Raw genomic sequence first — 22,948 nt, forward strand, 5'->3', positions numbered from 1 at the left:
CGGCTTATACTGGAAGGATATTGCCTGTCGGCGTATGGTGACGGTACAAACCAGCATTCTGTAACTCACACCACAGTTTCCTTGTTAGAGGTGTCGTTGATATTGTTCCCATGATGCCACCTAAATCAGCGTCAGTTGGGACTACAAGTTTAGAAATTCTGTAGCCCCCAACTTATCTGTTGTTCAGGCAAGCAGCCTATTGGCCACATAACATGTCAAACTATTAAGTATAGCTAAGTATGTCTGCATCCATATAAATAATAGAAAAGGAGTAAAGTTTAAGTGCAGACCTCCACCATCGTCTCAGACACATCACACACATTCAGTTGTTCTATTCTTCAACCAAACCTCTAAAATTACAAAGTTTTGTCTGAGTAGCAGGATTTCGGTGATGTCTAATTTAAGTGGTTCTGCCATTTACCTAAACTGCTCTAACACGCGTGCCTCAGAGGCAAATCCGTTAAATACAAATTTTCATGTGCGGCTGTAGCATGTCTGGGGGTGGTTAACGTTGTTTAAACCTGTAAAGCAAGTACAGAATGTGTGAGAACGCTCCTAATGTGCGCAGGGATGGGACTTTGAACAGTTTTCCTCCGAAAGACAGTGTCCAACAGGCTTGAATTAACCTTTGAACTGTAGGTTTGTTAGTTCAGTCAACATTTGGCCTACATTCAAAATCCCACAACACAAGTAACATAAAGCCAGTGAAATGAAGAAGGTATATTGGATGTTCATAGTGAAAATCAGTGGACAATAAATGACATGTACAGTATCATTATTATTGCCATTTTATGTTGTATTATTCATACAACAAAAAACACAGGGGCTCACTGAATAATGAATCACTAAGTTTGTAGATCAGCTAAAATCCATTAATATGAAGAATGTTGGGTTGCCAGGTTGGGAAAGAGATCGTCTTCATTCTCAGACATTTTTTAGAATTAATATCAAAGCAATTTAAAAAAAAAAAGGCTTTATATGAAAAATTCTCCTTTGATATATTTTATTTCGACATTAATCTCAAAATGTTAAATTAAGAAAATGTCTCCGTTTCAGTTTGACTTTGATGTCAACATCATTCTTTAGACGGTTCGACTTTATTCTGGCAGGAAAAGTAATGGTCGTAAGGGAAGCATTTGTTTTCTCTTACGCCCAGTAACAGCCCTGTTCATGACGCAGGCTACAAATAAAGGTTTGTTTAAAACCCTCCTCCTGTTCTACCATAGGCTGCAGAGCGGAACTCAGCTCACCGACTGCAGAGCCCCAGAGAAGCAGCACCAGACACCGACTCTGCACCACACCACAGCTCAGCGGCAGAATGTCCGACACTCAGCGGCCTCTCGTCTACCTCGTCACCGGAGGATGCGGGTTCCTCGGCCGGCACCTGCTGAGGATTTTGCTGGAGAAGGAGGACAAACTGGAGGAGGTGCGGCTGTTTGACAAACACGTGGATCCCAGTTTAAACGGACTGAGCTCAGGTAAAGACGAAGTCGGGTTTCTTGTGTTCCTGTTTGAAAAAACGAAACGGCGTTAAAAAATAAAAGTGTGAATTTAAAAGTTTAAACACAGATAGACTTGAAGATAAGACTCATTTCAAAATACTTTTTTATTTTTGACTTATTTATTTATACGAGCCATGGTTGTAGAGCTCTTATCTTAGTTTTAGTTTAGTTTAGTTTCTTACCATCAGCTTGAACATGAGGAATTTAATGTCTGATCTTCAATAGGCGGTGAGAAACTTGACACTAGTGTTTTCTTGAGTGTCCCATTGCATTTAATTCTCTGAGGGAAACTTAGTGTCTCTGTTCAATTTAGTTCAATTTTATCATAGTCAAAGCACAACATTTATTCTACAATACAACATACATTATCTCAAGGCACTTAGAAAAGAGAGAGAGAGACTGATGACCCTCTTCTCAACTTAGGGGTGGGGCACTTTTCGCTATCATGGGTCAGTTTTTATAACAAACTTGCTGGGCCCTATTAAATTGCACTTATTACACTAACCTATAATGCTGTTGCTGGCATTGCTTCTCTTTGGTCAGGTGCCTGATGTCAGATGGTAGTGATGATGTAACAATATAATATTTAGGAAGATCTTCCTCCATCGCTATAGACGCCTCTCCACAAATTAGCCCAGATATGATTTTAATCACAGAAAAACTTAACTCCTGTTTTAATTAATAGCCCTATTTTGTATTATGTAACTGTATGAATGAGTTACATGGGCATTTAGTTGCTTAGTTTCTTATTCCTACCCATGTCCTCAGTCTTTACTCAAGAGCCTCTAATGAGCGACTCTTTGCCAGAAAGTGACAATCTCAATGAAACACCACGGGTGCAGATCATTTGGGTTATACAGCATGTTTTATTCATCAGGTTTAATATTAGTGTGAGAAACATTGATGGGTGGTTTAGTAAAAATCCCAACAGGGCATGATATTCATTTCCCTCACATGCTGTGTAATCACAGAATTACTCTGCATAGATAACAGCTGCACTCTGTGTATCCTGGATTGTCAACTGCCATACGTTTCCTGAGGCACTTCCTGAGGCAGCTGTCCTTTCATTCTTTACTTTGCCAATGTTGTCACCCCCGGGAGCATTTTGTGAAAGGGCATATATTTTATGATGATATAGGCGTGTGCTGGAACCAGAGTTGTGACTTGATGTGGTTGAACTTCCATTTGTGTCTGTTCTTTCTTTCTTTGCTGAGAAAAGTCATTAAATTTAATAAAAGCTAAGGAATGTGTTTCTCCTGGTGAGAAAGTGTGTATTAAGTTACATAAATACAGTAAATTACATTCAACAACGGCGTCCGTGTGAAGTCTGCGTCTCAAAACAAGGGACGCCTCATCCCTCAGTGGAAAATTCTTTGTTCAGCTTCTAATATTTATTGTCAGAGTGCAGGGCTATAGCCATGTTGTAGATGCAGTGCACTTTGATCCAGTGACAGATCAGCTAAAGTTCACTCTCAGTAACACCCATTAAAGGCGTCCCACAGGAAAGTGACAAGACTGAATGTGTGGTTTTAAATGGTTTATGTTTCCATCTGGAGGAAAACATCTTCCGTTCTATACTTAGTAAAGGTTTCAAATGGAATTGCAAACTTCAGGAGACTTCTGACTCTGAAAAGTCGCTTTACATGACAGAACTATTTGTTATCTTTCAGCATTTCAAGGACAGTGAATGAGAGCTCAGATAAACCTCAGGTCCATGACCTCCATATGCGATAACAAGACACCATGAAATCTCATGAGTTTAAGTGATGTGAAGGACGGCAGGGTGTGATTTTCCAATATTGTGTCTACCAGGGAGGGAGCGTATCTCTCTTTGACACTGTGGGGGATTCTGAAATTCACTGACTTCTTGGCTATTTGCTTTTAGAAGGTGTACGAGGCTCCTAAATTGCCACAAGGTTTTTATACACATAAGTTATTATCTTGTGCACACAAGTTAATATGTGATTCATGTAAGAAGATCATTTATGTTGTATGCACAAGATTAATTAGGTTTCTCAGGAATGGTTTCCCAATACAATGTCCAGAAAAAGCATCACATGTTATGGTAGTTATATGATTTGTATTATGTAGTAGTAGTAATATTCAAGTTTTACACAGATACTTGAAATAGTATCGCTGTTGAAACAAGGGTGTGTTCTGACAACTGTGTCCACAATAGAGGTTTGTAAGTTTCATAATACTATGGACTTGGTTGGGAATCATTAGTTAATATGTATCATCAATAGTTTTAAACATTTGTCCAAAGGACCTTGACAGATTTGATGCAGATCCAAAAAGGGCAGGTCAAGGGCATGTTGTATTTGACATTTCTACAAATTTGTTAGTCAATAATTAATGGATCTTGAAGAATAAAACCAGACATATTTAGGGGATTAATATCGATGAGTGCGTAGAAAATCCTTATAAATAAAAACATTGATTTTACAGATTTAAAAATATTTTATGAGGAGTAGTAATGTTTTTTCAGCTGCTGTATGACAAATGGAGCTAAAAACCATCAGAGGATTCTGTAGGGTATCAAGAGTTTATTGAGTTTAAGGGGACTGTTGGGCCTGGGTGGAACACTGCGCTCTACTGAGGGGCATTTGTATTGAAATGCTTTGTAGAGCTATTAGGGAAACAGTCATGATGCTGGGTCACATACAGTACCACATTTTGAAGTTGTGTCTTCCTGTTTTTCCCTCAGAGCGGACAAAGGTGGTGGTCATCCAGGGGGATATCACAGACTACAGCAACGTGTTGGAGGCCTCGCGGGGAGTGGATGTCGTCATCCACATGGCCAGTTTAGTGGATGTCTGGCACAGAGTCCCAGAGACCTTAATGTATGCTGTCAATGTCACAGGTGAGACAAGATGATGAAAGGGAGGCTGGGTGTGTTTTTTTTGTTTCTGTGGAAAGCCATAAATTCCGAGGAAATCCACACCCTTGATGTTTTTTCAAGGACTTGTGGGGGGAAAAAAAAAAAAAAAAAAGCGTCATAACCTTTTACTGAAAGTGTGTGTGTGTGTGTGTGTGTGTGTGTGTGTGTGTGTGTGTGTGTGTGTGTGTGTGTGTGTGTGTGTGTGTGTGTGTGTGTGTGTGTGTGTGTGTGTGTGTGTGTGTGTGTGTGTGTGTGTGTGTGTGTGTGTGTGTGTGTGTGTGTGAGTGATGACCTGACCTGGTGTTTTGGTTTTGACGTCTAGCTGCCAGACAAAACAAACAAAACCTGATGTGATTTAATGAGGCTGTGAATCATTTGCCCAAAATATCACATCGGACTCCAACAAAACAACATAGTTCAATCCACCATAACAACAACACTCTTTTGAAAGTGATGTGTCTCTGGAATGCCGTGAAGGGATTCTTTCACATTTGGTATAAACTTGAACTTGGATTTTTATTTTTGCAGCCACTAGTGTTGCCAATTAAAACACTAGTTATATGCCTAACAACAATGACAGCAATGATCACTTCCATACAGGGTCAGTGGCATATCACACACATTACCCACATAATATAAGTTGTTATTTCCTTAAACAGCTGGGTGTGGCTCTCGGGAGTCTTTCGGGAAGCAGGGTGGTGTATGAGTCCTAATAAATTATCTTGGTTGTTTTCATGTGAATGAAACTTGTTGTCCAGTATAATACGGTGTTTCATTGGTGTGGGTTTTTTTAAACAATGAAAGGAATAAGATGTTCCAGGCTTTGGATGCTCAGACAACACTCAATAGTTGAATTGCTTCATTGTTGGGGTTTGGAAGTAAAATGGAACTTAAAAATGACAAAAACCGAAAATATTTCCAGCGTTATCCTTTCAGGAAATTCTTTTGTTTATTTGTTGGAATTCCCTGGCTGTGACCTGTGTTTCTACGGAAATACATAATGAAACTCAGTTTCAGCAGGCTGTCAGATGCTTTTATTAAAACAAAAAATGTGTTTTTTATTGATGTGAATCTCATGCAAGATCCAAACTGAGGACATTGCTTATATTAACAGATTATGGTATTAAAATAGTGTTCTGATTCAGGGCATATGTCTGGGTTTTATGCCCCCAACAGTCCATCTCATTCCTCTTAAAGAAAATGGAAGAAAAAAAAAACTGGTTCTCTCCAGAAACATACTGCATCCTTCCAAGTTTCATAGTTGTCCGTCCAGTTGTTTTTGTGTAATCTTGCTTACAAACAAACAAACCAACCAACAATCAAATGGAAAGTGGTGAAGACATAACCTCCTTGGTGGAGGTTACTATCTGATCTTGTCAAACATGCTGGACATTATTCTTGCTTTAATCGAAATGTTAGCATTGCCATTGTCAAGATGTTAGCACGCAGCTAACTGGAAAGATAAGATGTAAGATATCGGACTGTGCCAAGGTCAGTCCCATGGATTTGGAAGATTAGACAGTTATTGACTTTGCTTATGTTACCCAATGATATTCAAGTCTTGTTTTTCCAATTTGAATATCCTCCATCTCTCTTCTCAGGAACGGAGAATGTCATCAATGCCTGTGTGGAGTGTGACATTCAGTGTCTGGTCTACACCAGCAGCATGGAAGTTATTGGTCCCAACGTCAATGGAGACCACTTTATCAGGTAGCCCTAAAGAAATATCATCATTTTCGTTTTTTCTCTTCGGTTATGCTTTGGCTCTTTGTCATGTGCTTCTGCGTTCACCTTCTTGAATCCTCTCTTTGTCCTGGCCGGAACGCACCATCATGGAAAATATGAAGCCAGTAGAGATAAGATTTGATATGGTCAAAACAGAGATGAAAACACACAGTATCCACTGGTTAATGGCTGTGTGGAAAGATATTGAACTCCAACATGTTTGACTAAAATGATTAGTAGTCATTACATTCTGTGAAAACTGTCATATCCTTTAGAAAGGTGGGAAGTGGTTTTATTAATGCTTAAAGTAGGAGACTGAAAAACGTCCACCTGTCATGTGCAGGGATCATGGCATTGTTTCTGATGGTGTGTGAAAATGTGAGGGTTTGTGTGTTTGTGAGTGTGTGTGTGTGTGTGTTTGTACGTGCAGAGCTGCAGCTTTACCTCAGACGAATATTTCACATTCCTTCTCTGATTACGTCACGAGGCTGTGTCAGAGGAAAAGAACTAACCTTTGTCTGCTCTTGCTGGAAAGACTGAGTGGAAAGCTGCAAGAGGAGACGTGGCACAGACAAGATTCAGTCTATCTTTTTCCTTCCTCACCCTTGATCTTTCATGCTCACATTTCTCTCTCATAGATGACAATTCAAATAAACACCTGAATACTTCCTTTGACTGTTTGATCTTTTTCTTTTCTCAGGGGCAATGAAGATACACCTTACAATGTGAGCCACACTATGGCCTACCCCAAGACCAAGTCAAAGGCTGACAAAATTGTGCTGGAAGCTAATGGCACAGAGGTAATTTATTACAGCCTGAAAAAAACATTGCGTACATGTTTTTGTACATGTTCTGTTTACCTCCCCGTCTGATTCCTAACACTGACTTCTAGTTTTGCTTTCTTTCCAGCTGAAAGGTGGAAAGTGTTTACACACGTGCTCCCTTAGGCCGACGGGGATCTATGGTGAAGGGCACGAGCTGATAAAGGACTTCTACAAACAGGGACTTAAAAGGGGTGGCTTCATTGTCGGGGGCATCCCAGACAGCGCTGAACATGGGCGAGTCTATGCAGGTGAGTCTAAACTTACTGATATATAACCCCAACTTTAGAGACGTGTCTGAGAAACGGTTGAATGTGGCTTTACAAGTCAAACCAACTTGTGATCTATTGATAGTTCTGAAAGCCCGTAACACCACTCAGCAGAGGAGAAACTGATGCATGCCTCACACGACTTATGTTCAGGACAAGGACTAAAAGCAGAAGTAGAACATCATGCAGCCACTTCCTCTGCAAGTCACAGGAAGTCTTTTTACGAGCAGTTCAGATGACATTAAACATAAGAAACCTGATGGTCTCTCAAGTTGAGGCATCAACAACAACCAGTCAGTGAGGTAAAGGTATGATGACATCAAAATAAAGAAAGATGGTACAACATGAAATGGAATGCACAGTTGGAGGAGTCCGATCCAGATTTCTTGTTGTGATAACAAGTCTACGTGAACAGTATCATCCAGTCATCTGGGTGTGAAGCAAAATGAACACACTGAATACTGGCAGAGGAGATGATGACATTTTGGTTCAGCCTCAACATGCTTGTTTCAGTGTTGATGAGTCGGACAGAGGTGTGAGCTCTCAGAGTTCTGTCATGGTATCATGACTGAATATCATCATCCCCATTGTTGCATTTGACCCTGAGTATCAGCCAACATGTATCAGTGGCTGATATTTTAAGCAGCCTCAAACATACAGATGTAAGGGCCAACCTGTAGTTGTACATGTAGTATACATTCAATTCTATAGTTTGGCCCCTACATGTATTATAAAAATAATCTAGAACACTGGTTAACTGTTAGTACATTACACTCTGTAGATCTCTGTTAGGAGTTGTAGCATCTGCTCAAATACAACAATAAACAAGATAAGACCCCAAAAATAGATAGATCGATGCACAGATAGGAATATATCAGTGTAATGTGGTCATAGATATGAAGCTACTAGGGTCCTACTCTAATCTGTTTTGTTATTTCTCTCAAGTTAAAAGTGTACTTCTTTGATGATTCAATCTGGTATTCATCCATTTGTATATGTTGCTAGGCAACGTGGCCTGGATGCATGTACTTGCAGCCCGAGCCCTGAGGGAGTGCCCGCAGACGGTCGGAGGTGAGGCTTTCTTCTGCTACGATGACTCACCCTACAAGAGCTACGAGAACTTCAACATGCTCTTCTTCTCCACGTTTAACTTCCAAAAAGTCCGCATTCCGTTTCTGGTGGTCTGGTTCATGGCCCTGATGAACGACTTGCTCCGTTGGATACTGAGCCCCGTTTATAACTTCACACCGCTGCTGAACCGTTACACGTGCTCCATAGCTTCTACCTCCTTCACTGTGCTCACAGACAAAGCCCTACGTTACTTCCAGTATCGCCCCCTGTACGACTGGGATCAGTGTCAAGCCCGCACACAGAAGTGGGTTGATACATTCCCTCTGGATCACCTCAAAAAATCATTATGTGACTAATGCAACATGCATCAGAAGCTGCTATGTAGACTCACAAGACATCAGATATATGCCGCATAAAAAAGGAGCACCCTGCTATTGATGACCATACAAAAGGGACTTAATATACTATTAATTATTAAATTTCAGATCGAAAAGATCTTTAATGATATGTTAGTGAGTGTCACTACAGCTATCTTGGTCTGCAAACTCCCAAAAAGGGCATTGTGTACCACTAACTAATTCGGCTTCCAATCTTCCTGAAATGTGCACATAGTTTTAGAACTTTTCAGAACAGACATAAAAGGAAACTTTAAAGGGTGTTGTCAAGGAAAAAGCCAATGTTGCACATGAAATTGTAGCTATGAAAAAAGGTGCCTTTTTATAAATGGGTTTTAACAAGTCTTAATTTCAAATATGACACTGATTTTGTCTGTAAAGGCAATAGTCAGATTGGTGCAAAACCTTTATTACTGCATTCATGTATGTCCAGCATTTATAGCTTAGCTATACAGAAAATAGTTTAATTATTTGTTCATTTATTAACATTTATGTTGCTGATGTTTTACATCAGCATTGTAACTATGTCATATTTAAAAGCAATAAATTACATGTATATGGTAATATATTTTATTGATATAAATGTTGTACGCTGCATACTTTAAAGAACATTTACCGTTTAAATGACAGAAAAAGATCCTGTTTAATATAAGGTTTTGGGAATTTTAAATAAAGATTATTGTTTTGAAAGATTTTGTATTTGATTCACTTTACAGGAAGACACTGCATGTCCCTGTTATTCCTCCCCATACGTGATTTCATTCACATGTTTTTATTTTGATGTGCCATTGTGAAAGTTTGTCCCTCTGCAGACATTACTCTTTATGTCAAATGCCCTCACTATTTCTACACTGTGGTGAGTTCACTACGTCTAGGTTTCCATGGATATGAAGATCTTTGTTTATATGCAGGCATGCCTCCCTCTGTGCTCTGTGGAACATATCCTCATACTCCGTAACAACCAGCTAGACAACATGTATTGTTTTTTATGTGTATATGGGAGTTGCCTTTGCAGGATAACTTGACGTGTTCCAGCATGCAAGGGGTGTCCCCCATTTCTGTGGTTTTTCCATGGCAATCCTCATGACAGTTCCACGCCTGCTGGAATGAAAGGGGAAACCAGAAAACTGACTCACAATCCCCAACTGAACCTCTGATTGCCTCCCTGAACTAAACAAAACAATCTGAAAGTGTGGGTCTTTGGAAGTGTAGAAATCATTGTGGATTATTCAAACACAGGCCTGCAAGAGTGGTAAACCAACTATATTTATATAGCACTTTTACAGGCTCAACCACGCTAAGCTTTTTACAGGACAAGCCACGTTCACCCATTCACACACACATTCATACAGCGCTTCTACATGCAGCACTTTTTCTTTCTAACACACTGTGAGCACAGCTGTCTGGGGCAACCTGGGGTTCACTATCTTGCCAAAGGACACTTTGGAATGCAGACCCTCCCTTCCTCCTGAGGCACAGCTGCCCTTTGTATGCACTTCTCAGTGTGTACCCAATGAAAAGTGTGTTTGTGTAGTAATCTTTACCTCTTTGTTCAGACCAAATTTAGCATGAGGTCTCACTTTTTGGGCTCATCTTCGCCCCTTGAGCTATTGGAGTTGACACTTGGGTTTAGGGATAAAGGAGTTGGGTTTGGTTATTTATTCATTCATCTGTGAGTGTCCCTATAGTGATATTAGTACAAATGTGTGTGCGTGTGCTTATGTCCATACTCATTTCTTTCATAACCTCTCTAGGACCTTTTCCAGCATAAATAGTTGTGCAAACCTGTGTGTGTTCCTGTGCTTATATCTTAGTGAGAACCATTTTAAGCAGACCCTACAGAGTGAAGACATTTTTGGAAAGTGAGGACATTTTGGTCACTCCTTACTTCTTCAATGGGCTATTTGAGGCTTAAAACTTGGTTTTAGGGTTAGGCATTTAGTTTGGCTGGTTAGGGTAAGGGGCTAGGGAATGCATTATACCAATAAGTGTCCTCACTAAGATAGAAGTACAAATGTGTGTGCTTGTGTGTGTGTGTGTGTATGTGCATACTCATTTCTTTCATTACCTCTCTAGGACCTTTTCCAGCATAAATAGTTGTGCAAACCTGTGTGCGTGCGTGCGTGGGTGCTTGCGTGTGTATTCCTGTACTTGCATCTTAGAGAGAACCATTTTAAGCATAGACCCTACAAAGCGAGGACATTTTGGCCGGTCCTCGCTTATTGAAAGGGCTATTTGAGTGTTAAGGCTTTAGGGTTAGAATTAGGGTTAGGCATTTGGTTTGGATGGTTAGGGTAAGGGGCTACGGAATGCATTATGCCAATGAGAGTCCCCACTGAGATAGAAGTACAAACGTGTGTGTGTCAGCTGTGTTATGGTGAATCACCACATGGCTAAATCATGAACGGGCTATGAGAAGCATGTTATGAAAGGGAATTGCGTCATCTACTGGTGCAACTAAAAAACATCAAGGCGAAATACCATTGTAACATTAAAAATCTGTTTTCTATCATATGTAAGTATATGTATCGATTTACCCCCAGTCTTTTTAATTTTAAGTAAGTTAAGATTTTGTAATTTCTCTGTTAAAGATTTACGTTTACAATAATTTAAAGGTTAATAATGTAATGACTACAGAAATGTAGTAAATGATTGTAATTGTAATTTTTTACAATTACATGAGAGTCCTCCGTATTGTCCTGCTGTGGAAGGGAGGCTCCTGTGCGGATGCGTGCGCGTCCCCGACCACACTGGCGAGAGCACGCACGTAGCTGTCAGTAGGAAATGCAGGCGGCTGGTGCTGGGTGTTCGCTTGTCGCTGTGCTTTGATCTATCCATCAGAAAGACGCCTTTTCGCCACAGGATGAAAACTGTGACTTTAGAGGCTTGTTTGAATCTGGAGGTTTCTGTGAGTCTACACGTCTGACTGAAGTAACGGGCACAGTGAGCGTGGCTAGCTAGGCTAACAAACAGAACACTACCAGAGCTAATGCTAGCAGTTATAGCAGGCTAAAATAAGCTAACCTGGCTAGGTGGTTACTTAGCCAGCTAGCTAGCTAGCTCGCCTATTACCGGACTTCTGCTCTCCCTGGTCCTCACGCCCGTCCAGCGGTTCCTGTCCCGGTCATTCGTGTTTTCGTTTCACGGAGGAAGTTGCGGAGCCGGAGCTGTGGCGGGGGGGCGTGCGGAGAGGAACCCCCTGGCTGTCCAGGCGGACGGATCGCAGTGACACGCCGGTGAGTTGAGCCAGAGGAGTTGGAAGTTGCAGTTGACGGGTGCAGCGGGGAGGACCAGGCCGTGGAAGCTGCTCGGCCTGGGCCTGGCAGGCAGACAGACAGACAGACAGACAGGGAGGGAGGGAGGGAGGGTGGTGACTATTAGCTGTTAGTAAACCGTCTCTCGTGTGTGCTGAAGAGGGAAGTTGCTCCAAGCGAGGCCTCCAGAGGCTGTGAGAATAAAGTGGCCGCTGTGATCATCGCTCGCGTGTCTGAGAGCACCGCTGCAGACGGTGCCCTGCTACATCAGCAAAACACAGCACCAGCATGGTTCTCCATGGCGCTTTGTTGATAAGCTCAAATGATATTTTATGCAGCTTTGCCCACAGTAAATAATTATTGTGATAAAGCGGAATATTATTGTGTTTTTTCCTTTTTTAATGTGAAGTCGGCTGACGGAGTGCTTTCACGTGCTTTTCTTTAATAATAATAATAATAATAATAATAAATAACATTTACTCTTGCAAAAATAGATTAACCATGTGGAATTAGCGTATGTATACGTGGGTGAATAGGACAGGTTGCTTGACACATTAAATGTTTTTGTCGTTTTATTGTTATTTGCAATAATATATTTGTAGATATATATTTGCATATCAGAATGTATATATCTGCACATTATTTCACATGAATGGTATGAATCATATTTCTATGATTTTTAAATAGTTCCCTTCTCTAACTGCTTCTCCATCTTGTCTTTTCAATTCAATTTAAACAGTTATAAATTGGCTTTTCACTCACTTTATGTCAAATGTTGACCTGTGCAGTTTTCAGCATCATGTTGTGTACGTCTATCATCTCTGTATTTGTTGGAGATATTGTTTATTGCTGAAGTTATTACATAATGGATACTTTCCCTTTGGCAAATGAATAACTGTCCTCCATCATTTTCTCTCTATTTGTAAAGAAGAGATCAGGGTGGAACCATGGCTGAACTCTCCACCTTATCCCCAACCCCATCTGCGCTGGGCGATCCGCATGCAGCTCCCTCCATCCCTCCATCTTCTGCATCCTCTCTCCCTGTTCCCAACAACTCTGCTCTGGAGTCTAAACCAAAGTCTGCCCTCTACAATGACAACGCTCTGACTGGAAACACTTCTACAGCACTGTCGGGGAGTTCACCCTCGAGTCCCCACCCACCCTCGAGTCATCTCAAAACCACTGACGAGACCCCCCTCCCATCATTGGTACCTGAGGTTCTTCAGAGAGAGGAATCGACAGGGAGAGATGTAGAAACTGGAGTTCCAAACAATAAGCGGGAGTCTCTGTCCAGTGACCAAGTTGCTGCAGAGATCGTGAATACTGCAACAGAGACACCAGCACTATCGGGTCAGCCATCAGCTCAGAGTGAAGAACAACAGGCATCCCCCTCTCCTGATCTTAATCCCGCTCCTAACCTTTATCCAAATGTGCGTGTCACCCATGCCCCAAATCCCGTCTTGGATGGTGGTCACTTTACAGCTGACCGACCCCAAACCACTGCAGATTCCAATCCCACACCTGCTCCTCCAGCATCCACCGGTACAGCATCACCAACAGTGACAGCAACAGCCGAAGAGGAGAATCCTCAGCCACTTCAACAAACACAAAACCCCCAAAGTGAACCTCCCCTTCCTCTGTCCACAAAGCCCGATGCCCCCAAGGAAGCAGAGAAAGCAGAGCAGCCTAGCACCCCAGCCGGAGGCGAACACCCCAGCCCCACTGTCCCATTGATCCATGAGCCAGCCTGTGCCCTCCCAATGTACAACCCCAAGCCCCGCCCAGCCCCTGATACCCTCAGCTACCTGGAGTCAGCTAGCCTTATGTCAGGGACGTTGGAGTCCCTGTCTGGGCTGGGAGAGGATGGGAGCTCTGTGGGCTCAGACTCGGAGATCAACGGCCTGACGGTCAAGCGCACTGATAAATATGGCTTCCTGGGTGGTAATCAGTACAGTGACTGCAGGTATGTATTAGGACATTAACTTCACACATCACGCTCACTCCTGGCTAATGTGCAGAATATTGATCATATCTTCTTTAACTTCTGTTTGATTATATTTAATGACAAGATCTTAAGATATTATAAAATTTGAGATGCATATTCAGTATGGTTTTATGAAGGAGATAATGAGAAACATATTTTACTGTTTACAATATTACAAAACATGCACTTATGACCTGAGAATTAGTTTACACAGATTAATGTAAAGCCTGCCTGAATTATCTTCTTTTAATTGGCCACTTTGCCTTGTCCTAAAATCTTAGTCACACTGTCATCAATCCACCCCAAAGACATCATCTCCTTTTGGTCTCGCCCTCGCTTTCCTGTCTTCCTCTCCCGTCTGCGGCTCTAAACGTATCTGACTGTCTTTTATTTCCCCTTGGTCTGACTCAGATAATGCTGAGAGCGTTTTTTTTGTGTGACTCAATATGTACTGACTGTGTGACTCGGTGCTATCACCCCTCACACCCATCTGCTGTCTTCCTCTCTTTAAAAATAAATAAATCAGATGTGCTTCTACTCTTCTGACAAGCTAATTGCTCTCCCACTGTTAAATAATTAAAAGTCTATTGATCTACCATCAGTAGTGGCAGTGCATTCTGGCCAATGTTAAGGATGTCTTGTGTCTGCGCGGTTTAGCTCAGGTTGTGCAAATGAATGTTAGACAGAAAGTGAGGTAATCCATTTGTGACATGAGATTGTTGATGGTCCTTGAACACAGCCTTGCTATATTTAGGAATATTAAAAAGAAAAAGTCCACAGCCCAGTTCTGTCAACGATGGTGTCATTTTATATTACTCACTATTACAGTGAAATGGAACTCCGAGTCGAAGTTGCCAGACAGAGGGAGATGAAATGGATTGATATGTTCAACAACTGGGATAAGTGGATCAAACATCGCTTCCAGAAGGTACGCATGGCAGCCTGTCAGATCTTTGTGTCGTGGGATTTATCTAAAATTAGAAATTTGAATCACAAACCATTGGTAGTGTTTCAGTGTGTTTAAAATGTACTTGATTTTGTACTTGTTTACTTTTATACTTTACATTATGTCAAAGCTAATACCCTGTTTATCTGTTTGCGTGTTATAGGTGAAGTTGCGCTGCAGGAAGGGCATTCCATCCTCTCTCAGATCCAAAGCTTGGCAGCTGCTGTCTAATAGCCAGGAGCTCTTAGACGCCAACATAGGGAAATTTGAGGTATCACTGTCTTCATAATTATTTTTGTAATGATAATTTATAGATTAAATGGAGAGGGTAAAACAGAAGACATAAATTCAGAGACATGTGTACAGTTCATTACATGTGGGTTCGGGCAGAGTGTCCTCCTTCATATTCAAGGAGAAAAGGAGAAACAAGGAAGGAAGAAAGATACAAACAAAACAGGCACCAATACCCAATCATTTTTCTGAACGGTCTTATTTCTCGCAATATTTTTCACCTGTCTTTCAGTAGATGAACAAGTCACTTTTATAAGGAGGGTAGGTCATTTACACAACAACACTTATGTCACCAATACTAAAACAGCAAAGACATTTTCTGAACAATACTTGGAAAATACTTTTATTCCCAGTCACCTGACACCTAAATTGTTTTTATTCTTCAAATCTGCTCCCTTAATTCTTGCACTTCTCTCGCTCGCTCCTTAGAAAGCTGTAGTTTGAGAACATTTAAGAGCTGTGACCAAGCTGCTAGTTGGACTGAGGAACTTGCTCAAAGTGGCGATCACTGTGAGGGGACATGTGGCTGAGTCTGCCAATTTCAGCTCCTGGGGTGCTAAAGGGGCGCAGGCGCGCACCTAGTGAGCTGTAAGCCTCTTATCATGACCGGTAATCCTGCCTGTCAGAGCTCTGCCCCCATGTCCACAGTGGAGCGGGGTCTGGCCTTAGTTGGGTCTGAGTCCAAGCCGTCAGATTAGTATTGTTTATGTTGTTTGAGGAAGAATTTTGCGCCTATCTTTTTTTGTTTTTACTTCATTGTCTCTCAACTGTGGTCATATACAGGACTTTACAATCTGATCCACTTCAATGGCTAATTCATCTATTTAAGTATTCCAAAAGATACTGAGAATTTATCTAAAACGTGTGTATTCTTTTTTTGTCACTGCAGGAGCTGGAGAGAGAGCCGGGTGAGGCTAAATGGTTGGACATTATAGAGAAGGATCTCCACAGACAGTTCCCCTTCCATGAGATGTTTGCTGCTCGGGGGGGCCATGGGTAAAAAAACAAAAAACCTTTTAGTCTTTTTTACTCCTGCACACTGTATATAAGCCACTAATATTTGTGTAGACTAGCTTGGCTTATCTGCTTGTGGTGGGTGGATCTATATCAGGTCAACGTCACAAAGTGATCTATAATGGCCTGAGAACTGTATCTAGGACATATCTGTCAGTAAGAATACATGATTCCCATTGGAAATTGGGTTTTTCGAGTAACAGATTGAACTGTACAACTATGGTGTAAATTTTTATTGGGTGAAAATAGCAGCACCAGCAATTATTTGTAAACCAACAGTGTTATTTTCTTTAGGAAGTGATTGAAATGTCCTATCATTTTTTGGGGTATTTTTTGTTTTAACCACTGGATAATAAAGTGTTTGTTCATGCAGCCAACAGGACCTGTACCGCATCCTGAAAGCCTACACCATCTATCGGCCTGATGAGGGATACTGCCAGGCCCAGGCGCCCGTCGCCGCAGTGCTGCTCATGCACATGCCTGCTGAGGTAAGGGGAGCTAAGCCGGTGGGGGACACATTCTCACTAAGTCTATGGGACACAAAAAGGGTTTTATCAGCATTAATGTAATGCTAATTACTAATGTAATGAACAGACTGACAAAGCATCAGAAATACTTGTTGTGTTATTATTCTATTACCACAATTGGACTAGAATCTGGGAAGAGAAACAATTTAATACCGTCATTGACATGTTACTCCACCACAGAAGGACTTCAAACATGAGCATGCATCACACAAGACTGTAAAATATGTAGTATACCCAAGTATGATTTTGAATGAGGCAGAAGATTTTCCAGCTTAATACCAGATCAAGTGGTACAGAGGAAGATGAGTTAATACCTCTGAGACATTGCAAGCTGCACTTCGATTATACGAACACATTTGTTGCGAAACCATGTTTTTTTTTTTTGTTTATCTCTCCTCACCCGACACATTAGTGAGTGAGCAAAAAAACTGAGACTTAATTTTGTAATTATTCCATTGAGGTTACCTACTAAATTAGAAATGGTAGCAGATAACAGACACTGGTCTGGTGATACTGCTGACTAACGTGATCCTCAAGTAGCAGTGTGTGAATTTGAATGAGTCAGACTTTATTTGTTTGGCCCTTTTCATGCAAACAATGTAACAAGAACTGCATTACAGTTTAAAAACAATCACCACCCACTCCTCCACCCACTCCTATTCTAGCACAGAGCAGAACAATGAGAACAGGAAGTGAAGAACAAATGAGGAAACGCCAAATGTAGTTGAACAAAGAAGGATGATAAAGATGAAATAATAAAGCACTAAAAAAGATTGAAATGAATACACAAACTAACAAATAAAATAAGTATAATTCAATAGCATTTCAACAATGTTTATTGTAAACTTTCACACTGAAATGTACTCTTATAATAAAATAAATATTATTTTCTCGTTTTAAGTAAAATAAGGTTTGAATACAAAATAAAGAGCTTTTGAAAAAGTCATCTTAAATTATATTGCTTTATTTTTGAAAAAAATAATAAAAAGATGTAGTTTGAGTTTACTCTATTTCTTTTTTTCTTAATATATAACTACATTTCACAAATAAACATTCTAAACAAACCTTAACAACTAAACAGCTTTAACGCTTTGTTCCCACTTTCTCTTGTTTAGTGAAGTGAACTCTTCCGTGTGCTGCCAGGATTCACTACCGTAAATACAGAAAAAGCTGAGCAGGTTAAAATAAGACTACCGTAAATGCGAGAAAAAGAGCTGTGTACATATTTAGTTTTCATATATTTGTTTCCGTCCTCACAACAAACATGGGAAGAAGGAGAGAATATTTAGTTAATGACTAGTGTGCGTATTGTTCTTTTTTTAAAAGAAGCAGGAAGTAGAAGCAGGAATTGATATTGCAGTTGTGCTTCTACCCTCTGTGTTCATTTAAACATTGAATCCTCATGTACTTTTGTTTGCAAACGTAAACTCTTCACTTTCACTTGTTTCTCAGCAAGCGTTTTGGTGCCTCGTACAGATATGTGAGAAATATCTCCCTGGCTACTACAGCGCGGGGCTGGTGAGTGAATGAACAAATTGTTTTTTTTACTCAGACCTTCATGTCAGTTATTTTCGCTTTATTGATCTGTCTTTTTTTAAATTCCTTTTAGGAAGCGATCCAGCTGGATGGCGAGATCTTCTTCTCTCTGCTACGACGCACATGTCCGATGGCGTACCGTCACCTCAAGAAGTTCAAGATCGACCCAATCCTCTACATGACTGAGTGGTTCATGTGCATCTTCTCACGCACTTTACCATGGGCCTGTGTACTGCGTGTATGGGACATGTTCTTCTGTGAAGGTATCTTTCATAATTATGTGGTTCATAAAATGTTCATATAAGCTTCAGTATATATATTGAGTCAAATTTAGTATAGTAGTTAAGTATTGAGATTTTATTTTTGCTCTAGTTTGTCAGAAAGGGTAATTAACTGAGGTCTCTTGTTGCAGGAGTGAAAATAGTGTTTCGGGTGGGCCTGGTGCTACTGAAACAAATGCTTGGCTCAGTGGATAAACTTCGAGAACTGCAGGGCATGTATGAAACAATGGAGCGCCTGAGAAACATTTCTCCCGAAAGTGTCAGAGAGGAAATAATAGTACAGGAGGTGAGTTTTCCTCCTCAGACACATATACGAGTAAAATCTGCTTCTGTTTTTACTCAGACTCATGAGTTATGAGTCACTTTGCCCCGTAGTGCCCGGTATAGTAATCTTCAGTTCCTCTGTCTGTCTCATCCTTGTCTGATGTGTCCAGATTGTTATACTCCCAGTGACGGAGGCGCTCATCGAGAGGGAGTGCAGCATCCAGGTGAGGAAGTGGAGGGAGTCCAGGGGGGAGCTGACACACCAGCCGGGCCGCCGGCTCCATGGTACGAGAGCCATCTATGAGTTCAAACGACGTGCTGCCTCCATCAGCTCCGGTGGCAGCTTCTCTTTCCTTGGAAGCCCGATCCCTCCACCAGGACCACTCAGGGCCTCATCCAGCCTCCTCTCACTGCCGGGCTTCCGCAGGTCTAGGGCTCCTTTCCTATCCCAAAGCAAGAAGGGCTCCTTCTCAGGGCCCTCAGGAATGGACGGCCTGCCGCCTCAGTCGCCACCTGTAGTAACATCAAGCCCGGTTCGAGGCCCCAACCACAAACCCCCCATTCCCCCAGGGGCAGGTCAGAGGGCAACCCCAGCCCACATTCAGAGCCCCTTGGTCGGGAGTGTGGCTGGCCCATCACGTGAGCCTGCTCAGCCTTCAGAAGGCTCCTTAGCACAAGGCCAACCTGCAGCTTCAGTACAGAGCACACCACCACCTCCACCCACCACGCTATCCCCCTCCCCGAAGATCGTCTCAGAGCAAATTACTCCCACTATCCCTTCACCTACTGCAAACAACTCCCCTCTGCCCCTATATCCAGAGTCAAAAAAAGAAGCGGTGGCAGTGGCTGACGCCACAACCGGAGAGGAAGAGGGAAAGAAGAAGAAGAAAAGCAAAGAAAACACCAAGAAAAAGGAAAAGGAAGATGAGAAGAAAAAAATGAAGGAAAAGAAGGAAAAGGATAAGGCTGAAAAAGAGAGGCTCAGGAGGGAGAAGGAGAGGCTAGAAAAAGAGAAGAAGAAAGGAAAGAAAAAGGACAAAGGGGGAGGAGAGGCTGAAGACAAAAATGGAGCCGCAGCAGCGAAAGATTCGGCCTAGTTTCCCACCCCGTCATTCCAGGATTATGAAAAGGGACACTGAACAAAAAGAGAGGTCAGGGTAACAAAGACCCCCCAGAAACAGAAAGAGTGATAGATTAACAAAAATGGGATGGCTTCCTGTACAATGCATCATTTCAGACTTAATGTAGTCGCAGGACTATGGTGGAGAAAACTGGATCATGGTTTTAATAGCACCTCGGGGAGCTTTTGCCCCCTCACTCAATGCTTTCTTTTTCATTGATTTTTATGAAGATGGGACAACTTTCCTTTTTCAACTGGAGCACGGGCTGTGAGTCTGAATCATTGTTCAAAGGATCCGTCATTTTCTCTCTTGGTTTTTTTAAAATTATTTTCATTTCATTTTTTCTTTTAATCCGATTGATGGCAGTGGTTTGAGAAACATCGACTCGAGGGTTTGTTTAATGTTTGCAGAAATAGTTAATGGTGCCATAGAGTATGTAAATAACAAGTCTACCTACAGTACATAGGATGTTGTTAGCACGCCGTACACCCGTCTGATCTCATCTGTGGACAGGTTATCTGCTGACTGGGAAAAAGAAGAAGAAGAAAACCCCTTGGAAGTCGTCTCAAATGCAGGCACTGAAAACAGAAATGCTAGTTATGTTGTTGAGGATGTATTTATTGTCATGTTAAATGTTGTGAGTGAGTGTGTGCCTTAGTAGTATAGTGAAAAGTGTTACTGTTCTATGTGTGGCCTCCCTTTTTTCAGTCTCCCTCCGCCTGCTTTTTTTTTGTCATCATTGAATCCTCTGTGTGGTTCTTCCCTCCCGTCTGGATTCAATCTGACAGAGAGAAAAAGAGGGAGAAAGTTTCAAAGTACAACCAGACACCAGGTAGTGGTGGCCATTTTTTATATTTAATTTTTAGTTTGCTTTTGTCTCTGACAAAACACACAGGGAGATTCATTGTTTTTATTCCAAGCCCCCGTTTAACATTTCTCCTGTCTGAGTTTCTGAATCATAGCGAAAAAGCAGGTTCAACTCTATCAACAGGAAAAACTTAAAACACTCAGCCATGTCTTTGAAATTTGTATTATTTTGCTTTCAACAAACGTACATGCATTTATTTTAGCCAAATTTCAGAATGGGGATAAGAACTCAAGTTCATCAACTCATCATTAGAATGTGATTTTGAGTGTTTTAAGAGAATGAAGGATGATTTTTGCACTTGTGATCTTGTCACAAAGCACCACTTAAGTTGTCCACTCCGTTACCGTAGTGAGGTAGAAGAGTCTCCAGGGGCCAGTTTCGCAGTTTGAAATCTGTGCCTCGAGGACCTATAGGAAGCCACTTGACTGGAACTGCCAGGTGTGCCAATGTAGCATTAACCTCTGACCTTTGACCTTCGGGCTCTGATGTATTTATGTATAAAGTGGTTAATTTAATCAAATATAGTATATTATGAATTATTATTATTATTATTTTGGATCTGAGTATTTTTCTATGCGTGTAAGAGACACCTGGATGACTGGAACGATGGCGGACTACACAGTGTAGTTGCAGGAGGATCATTTTAAAGTGTTTGTTTTTCAACTCCCCTTTCCTTTATTTGCACGTTGAGTCCTCTGCTTTCTACACAACGTTTTCGATGCATGTCTTTTTGCTATTGTTTACTGTTGGTTCAGTCAACTTAGCTTCACGAGTCTCCGGTTTACTGAAGTGCAGTATTAAAACAAACGGGGGGGGCCAAAAACGGGGCCTCCGGTCGAACAAATGATGAAACGAGTGACACAGACAGAACATTTGGGAGTTGAAGGTCTTAATGTAAAATATACTCCGAGGTGATTTTTGAGCTTTGAATCGTTCTTTAATTGGAGATCTTAAGTATGTCTGTCTCACCGCGTTGTGTTGTAACATTCATAATGACGTATGGACTAAATCCCTAACCTATTTACACTCAGTGTCCTGTACTGTAACATATTTATGCATTCATGAAACGGCACTGAACCCCATCGGTATATGAAGAACAGTGCCAGCTAGTTATTGTAAAACCATTTGATGGCAAAAAAAAAAACCCACATTGATGCTCTTTAACTGTGCTGTTTTCGTAGTTAAGGATTAGAGGGACTTTTGTGTACTTGTCGCCAACATGTCCTCCACTGTTTTTCACTTCAGGTCATCACGCGGCTTTCATATGAACATATAAATACCACACACACCCTCCTCTTTTCTTTTTCTTCTTTTTTTGACGCCAGTGCATTTATAGGCACAGATTAGCGTAGTGTTAGTGAGGATAACCTGAACACATCTATGCAAACCTTACTCCATCATGTCTGTTGATAGCGTGTAGCGACAGCAGCACTGATTTCCCGTCTGATTCAGATAATCAGATGGACGCCATGGAAAAATGGATTTTGTTCCTCAGTAGGTGTTTTTATTAGCACACGTTCAGGCCCGTGGACTTCAATGTTTCTTGAGCAATACATCCTCGCAGCTCGTCTTTTAACGACAGCATAATTTCTCTGTGTTCAGAGGGCTCGAGGCGTCGCACTGATCAAATTAATCTCTCGCGATCTTGTGATTTCCTTCTCGTGGAATCAGCACTTAGCTCTGCATTATCGAGGACAAATCAATCAAATCCATTTCTATCAGGTCTCCTTGACCCTGAAATCGTCATTCTTGATTACATTTGATTAGGAATGAACCTACCGATGCAAATATTGAAAGAAGCATTTCAGCTGTTTTGTTTTTCTCCCCATGTCGTTGCGTCTGTTGTGTTTTTAAGTTTACATGTCACTCTCTCCGGCGAAAGTGAAATAAAATCATAGCTAATTGAATTCATTCCTTCAGATCTACAACTGATGTATTTAATTGATGATGATAATGACATTTGTGATGAGTAATAAACCATAATATATTAAATCATCATTGAGTTTCTGTCTGTGCTTGTGGAGGATGAACATTTTCAGCCTCAAGCTCTGTGACTATTGATCATATGACTGCTGGTCATAGTCTACAGAAACATTATGGATTTGGGGCCACAGATAAAACAACAATTGCTACTGCTGTAACAGCTGCTTTGGTCTTGACTTTACCATTAATGCATCATACACACACACACACATATA

The 22,948-nt window shown here is 41.3% G+C and overlaps 2 protein-coding genes across 3 annotated transcripts; both read left to right on the forward strand.

Annotated features, from left to right (window-relative positions):
* The first annotated feature begins 1,220 nt into the window (after positions 1–1,220).
* On the forward strand, positions 1,221–9,351 carry hsd3b7 (hydroxy-delta-5-steroid dehydrogenase, 3 beta- and steroid delta-isomerase). Its single transcript, XM_034594219.1, has 6 exons — positions 1,221–1,478; positions 4,210–4,365; positions 5,985–6,093; positions 6,809–6,908; positions 7,018–7,180; positions 8,204–9,351. Exons 1-6 carry the CDS (start codon positions 1,319–1,321, stop codon positions 8,623–8,625), a joined length of 1,110 nt encoding a protein of 369 aa, XP_034450110.1. The 5' UTR covers positions 1,221–1,318; the 3' UTR covers positions 8,626–9,351.
* A 2,022-nt stretch (positions 9,352–11,373) lies between these two features.
* LOC117766832 (TBC1 domain family member 10B-like) lies at positions 11,374–22,748 on the forward strand. Of its 2 annotated transcripts, none has more exons than XM_034594201.1 (10): positions 11,374–11,900; positions 12,847–13,881; positions 14,731–14,830; positions 15,012–15,119; positions 16,029–16,135; positions 16,527–16,641; positions 18,133–18,198; positions 18,290–18,479; positions 18,629–18,783; positions 18,932–22,748. In XM_034594201.1, exons 2-10 carry the CDS (start codon positions 12,866–12,868, stop codon positions 19,856–19,858), a joined length of 2,784 nt encoding a protein of 927 aa, XP_034450092.1. In that variant the 5' UTR covers positions 11,374–11,900; positions 12,847–12,865; the 3' UTR covers positions 19,859–22,748. The 2 variants fall into 2 exon arrangements, with proteins under 2 accessions (XP_034450092.1, XP_034450093.1); XM_034594202.1 differs by having other exon boundaries at positions 11,404–11,900; positions 12,850–13,881.
* The last annotated feature ends 200 nt before the right edge of the window (positions 22,749–22,948 follow it).

The sequence above is a fragment of the Hippoglossus hippoglossus genome, chromosome 8 (assembly GCF_009819705.1).
Source record: "Hippoglossus hippoglossus isolate fHipHip1 chromosome 8, fHipHip1.pri, whole genome shotgun sequence".
Lineage (NCBI taxonomy): Eukaryota > Metazoa > Chordata > Actinopteri > Pleuronectiformes > Pleuronectidae > Hippoglossus > Hippoglossus hippoglossus.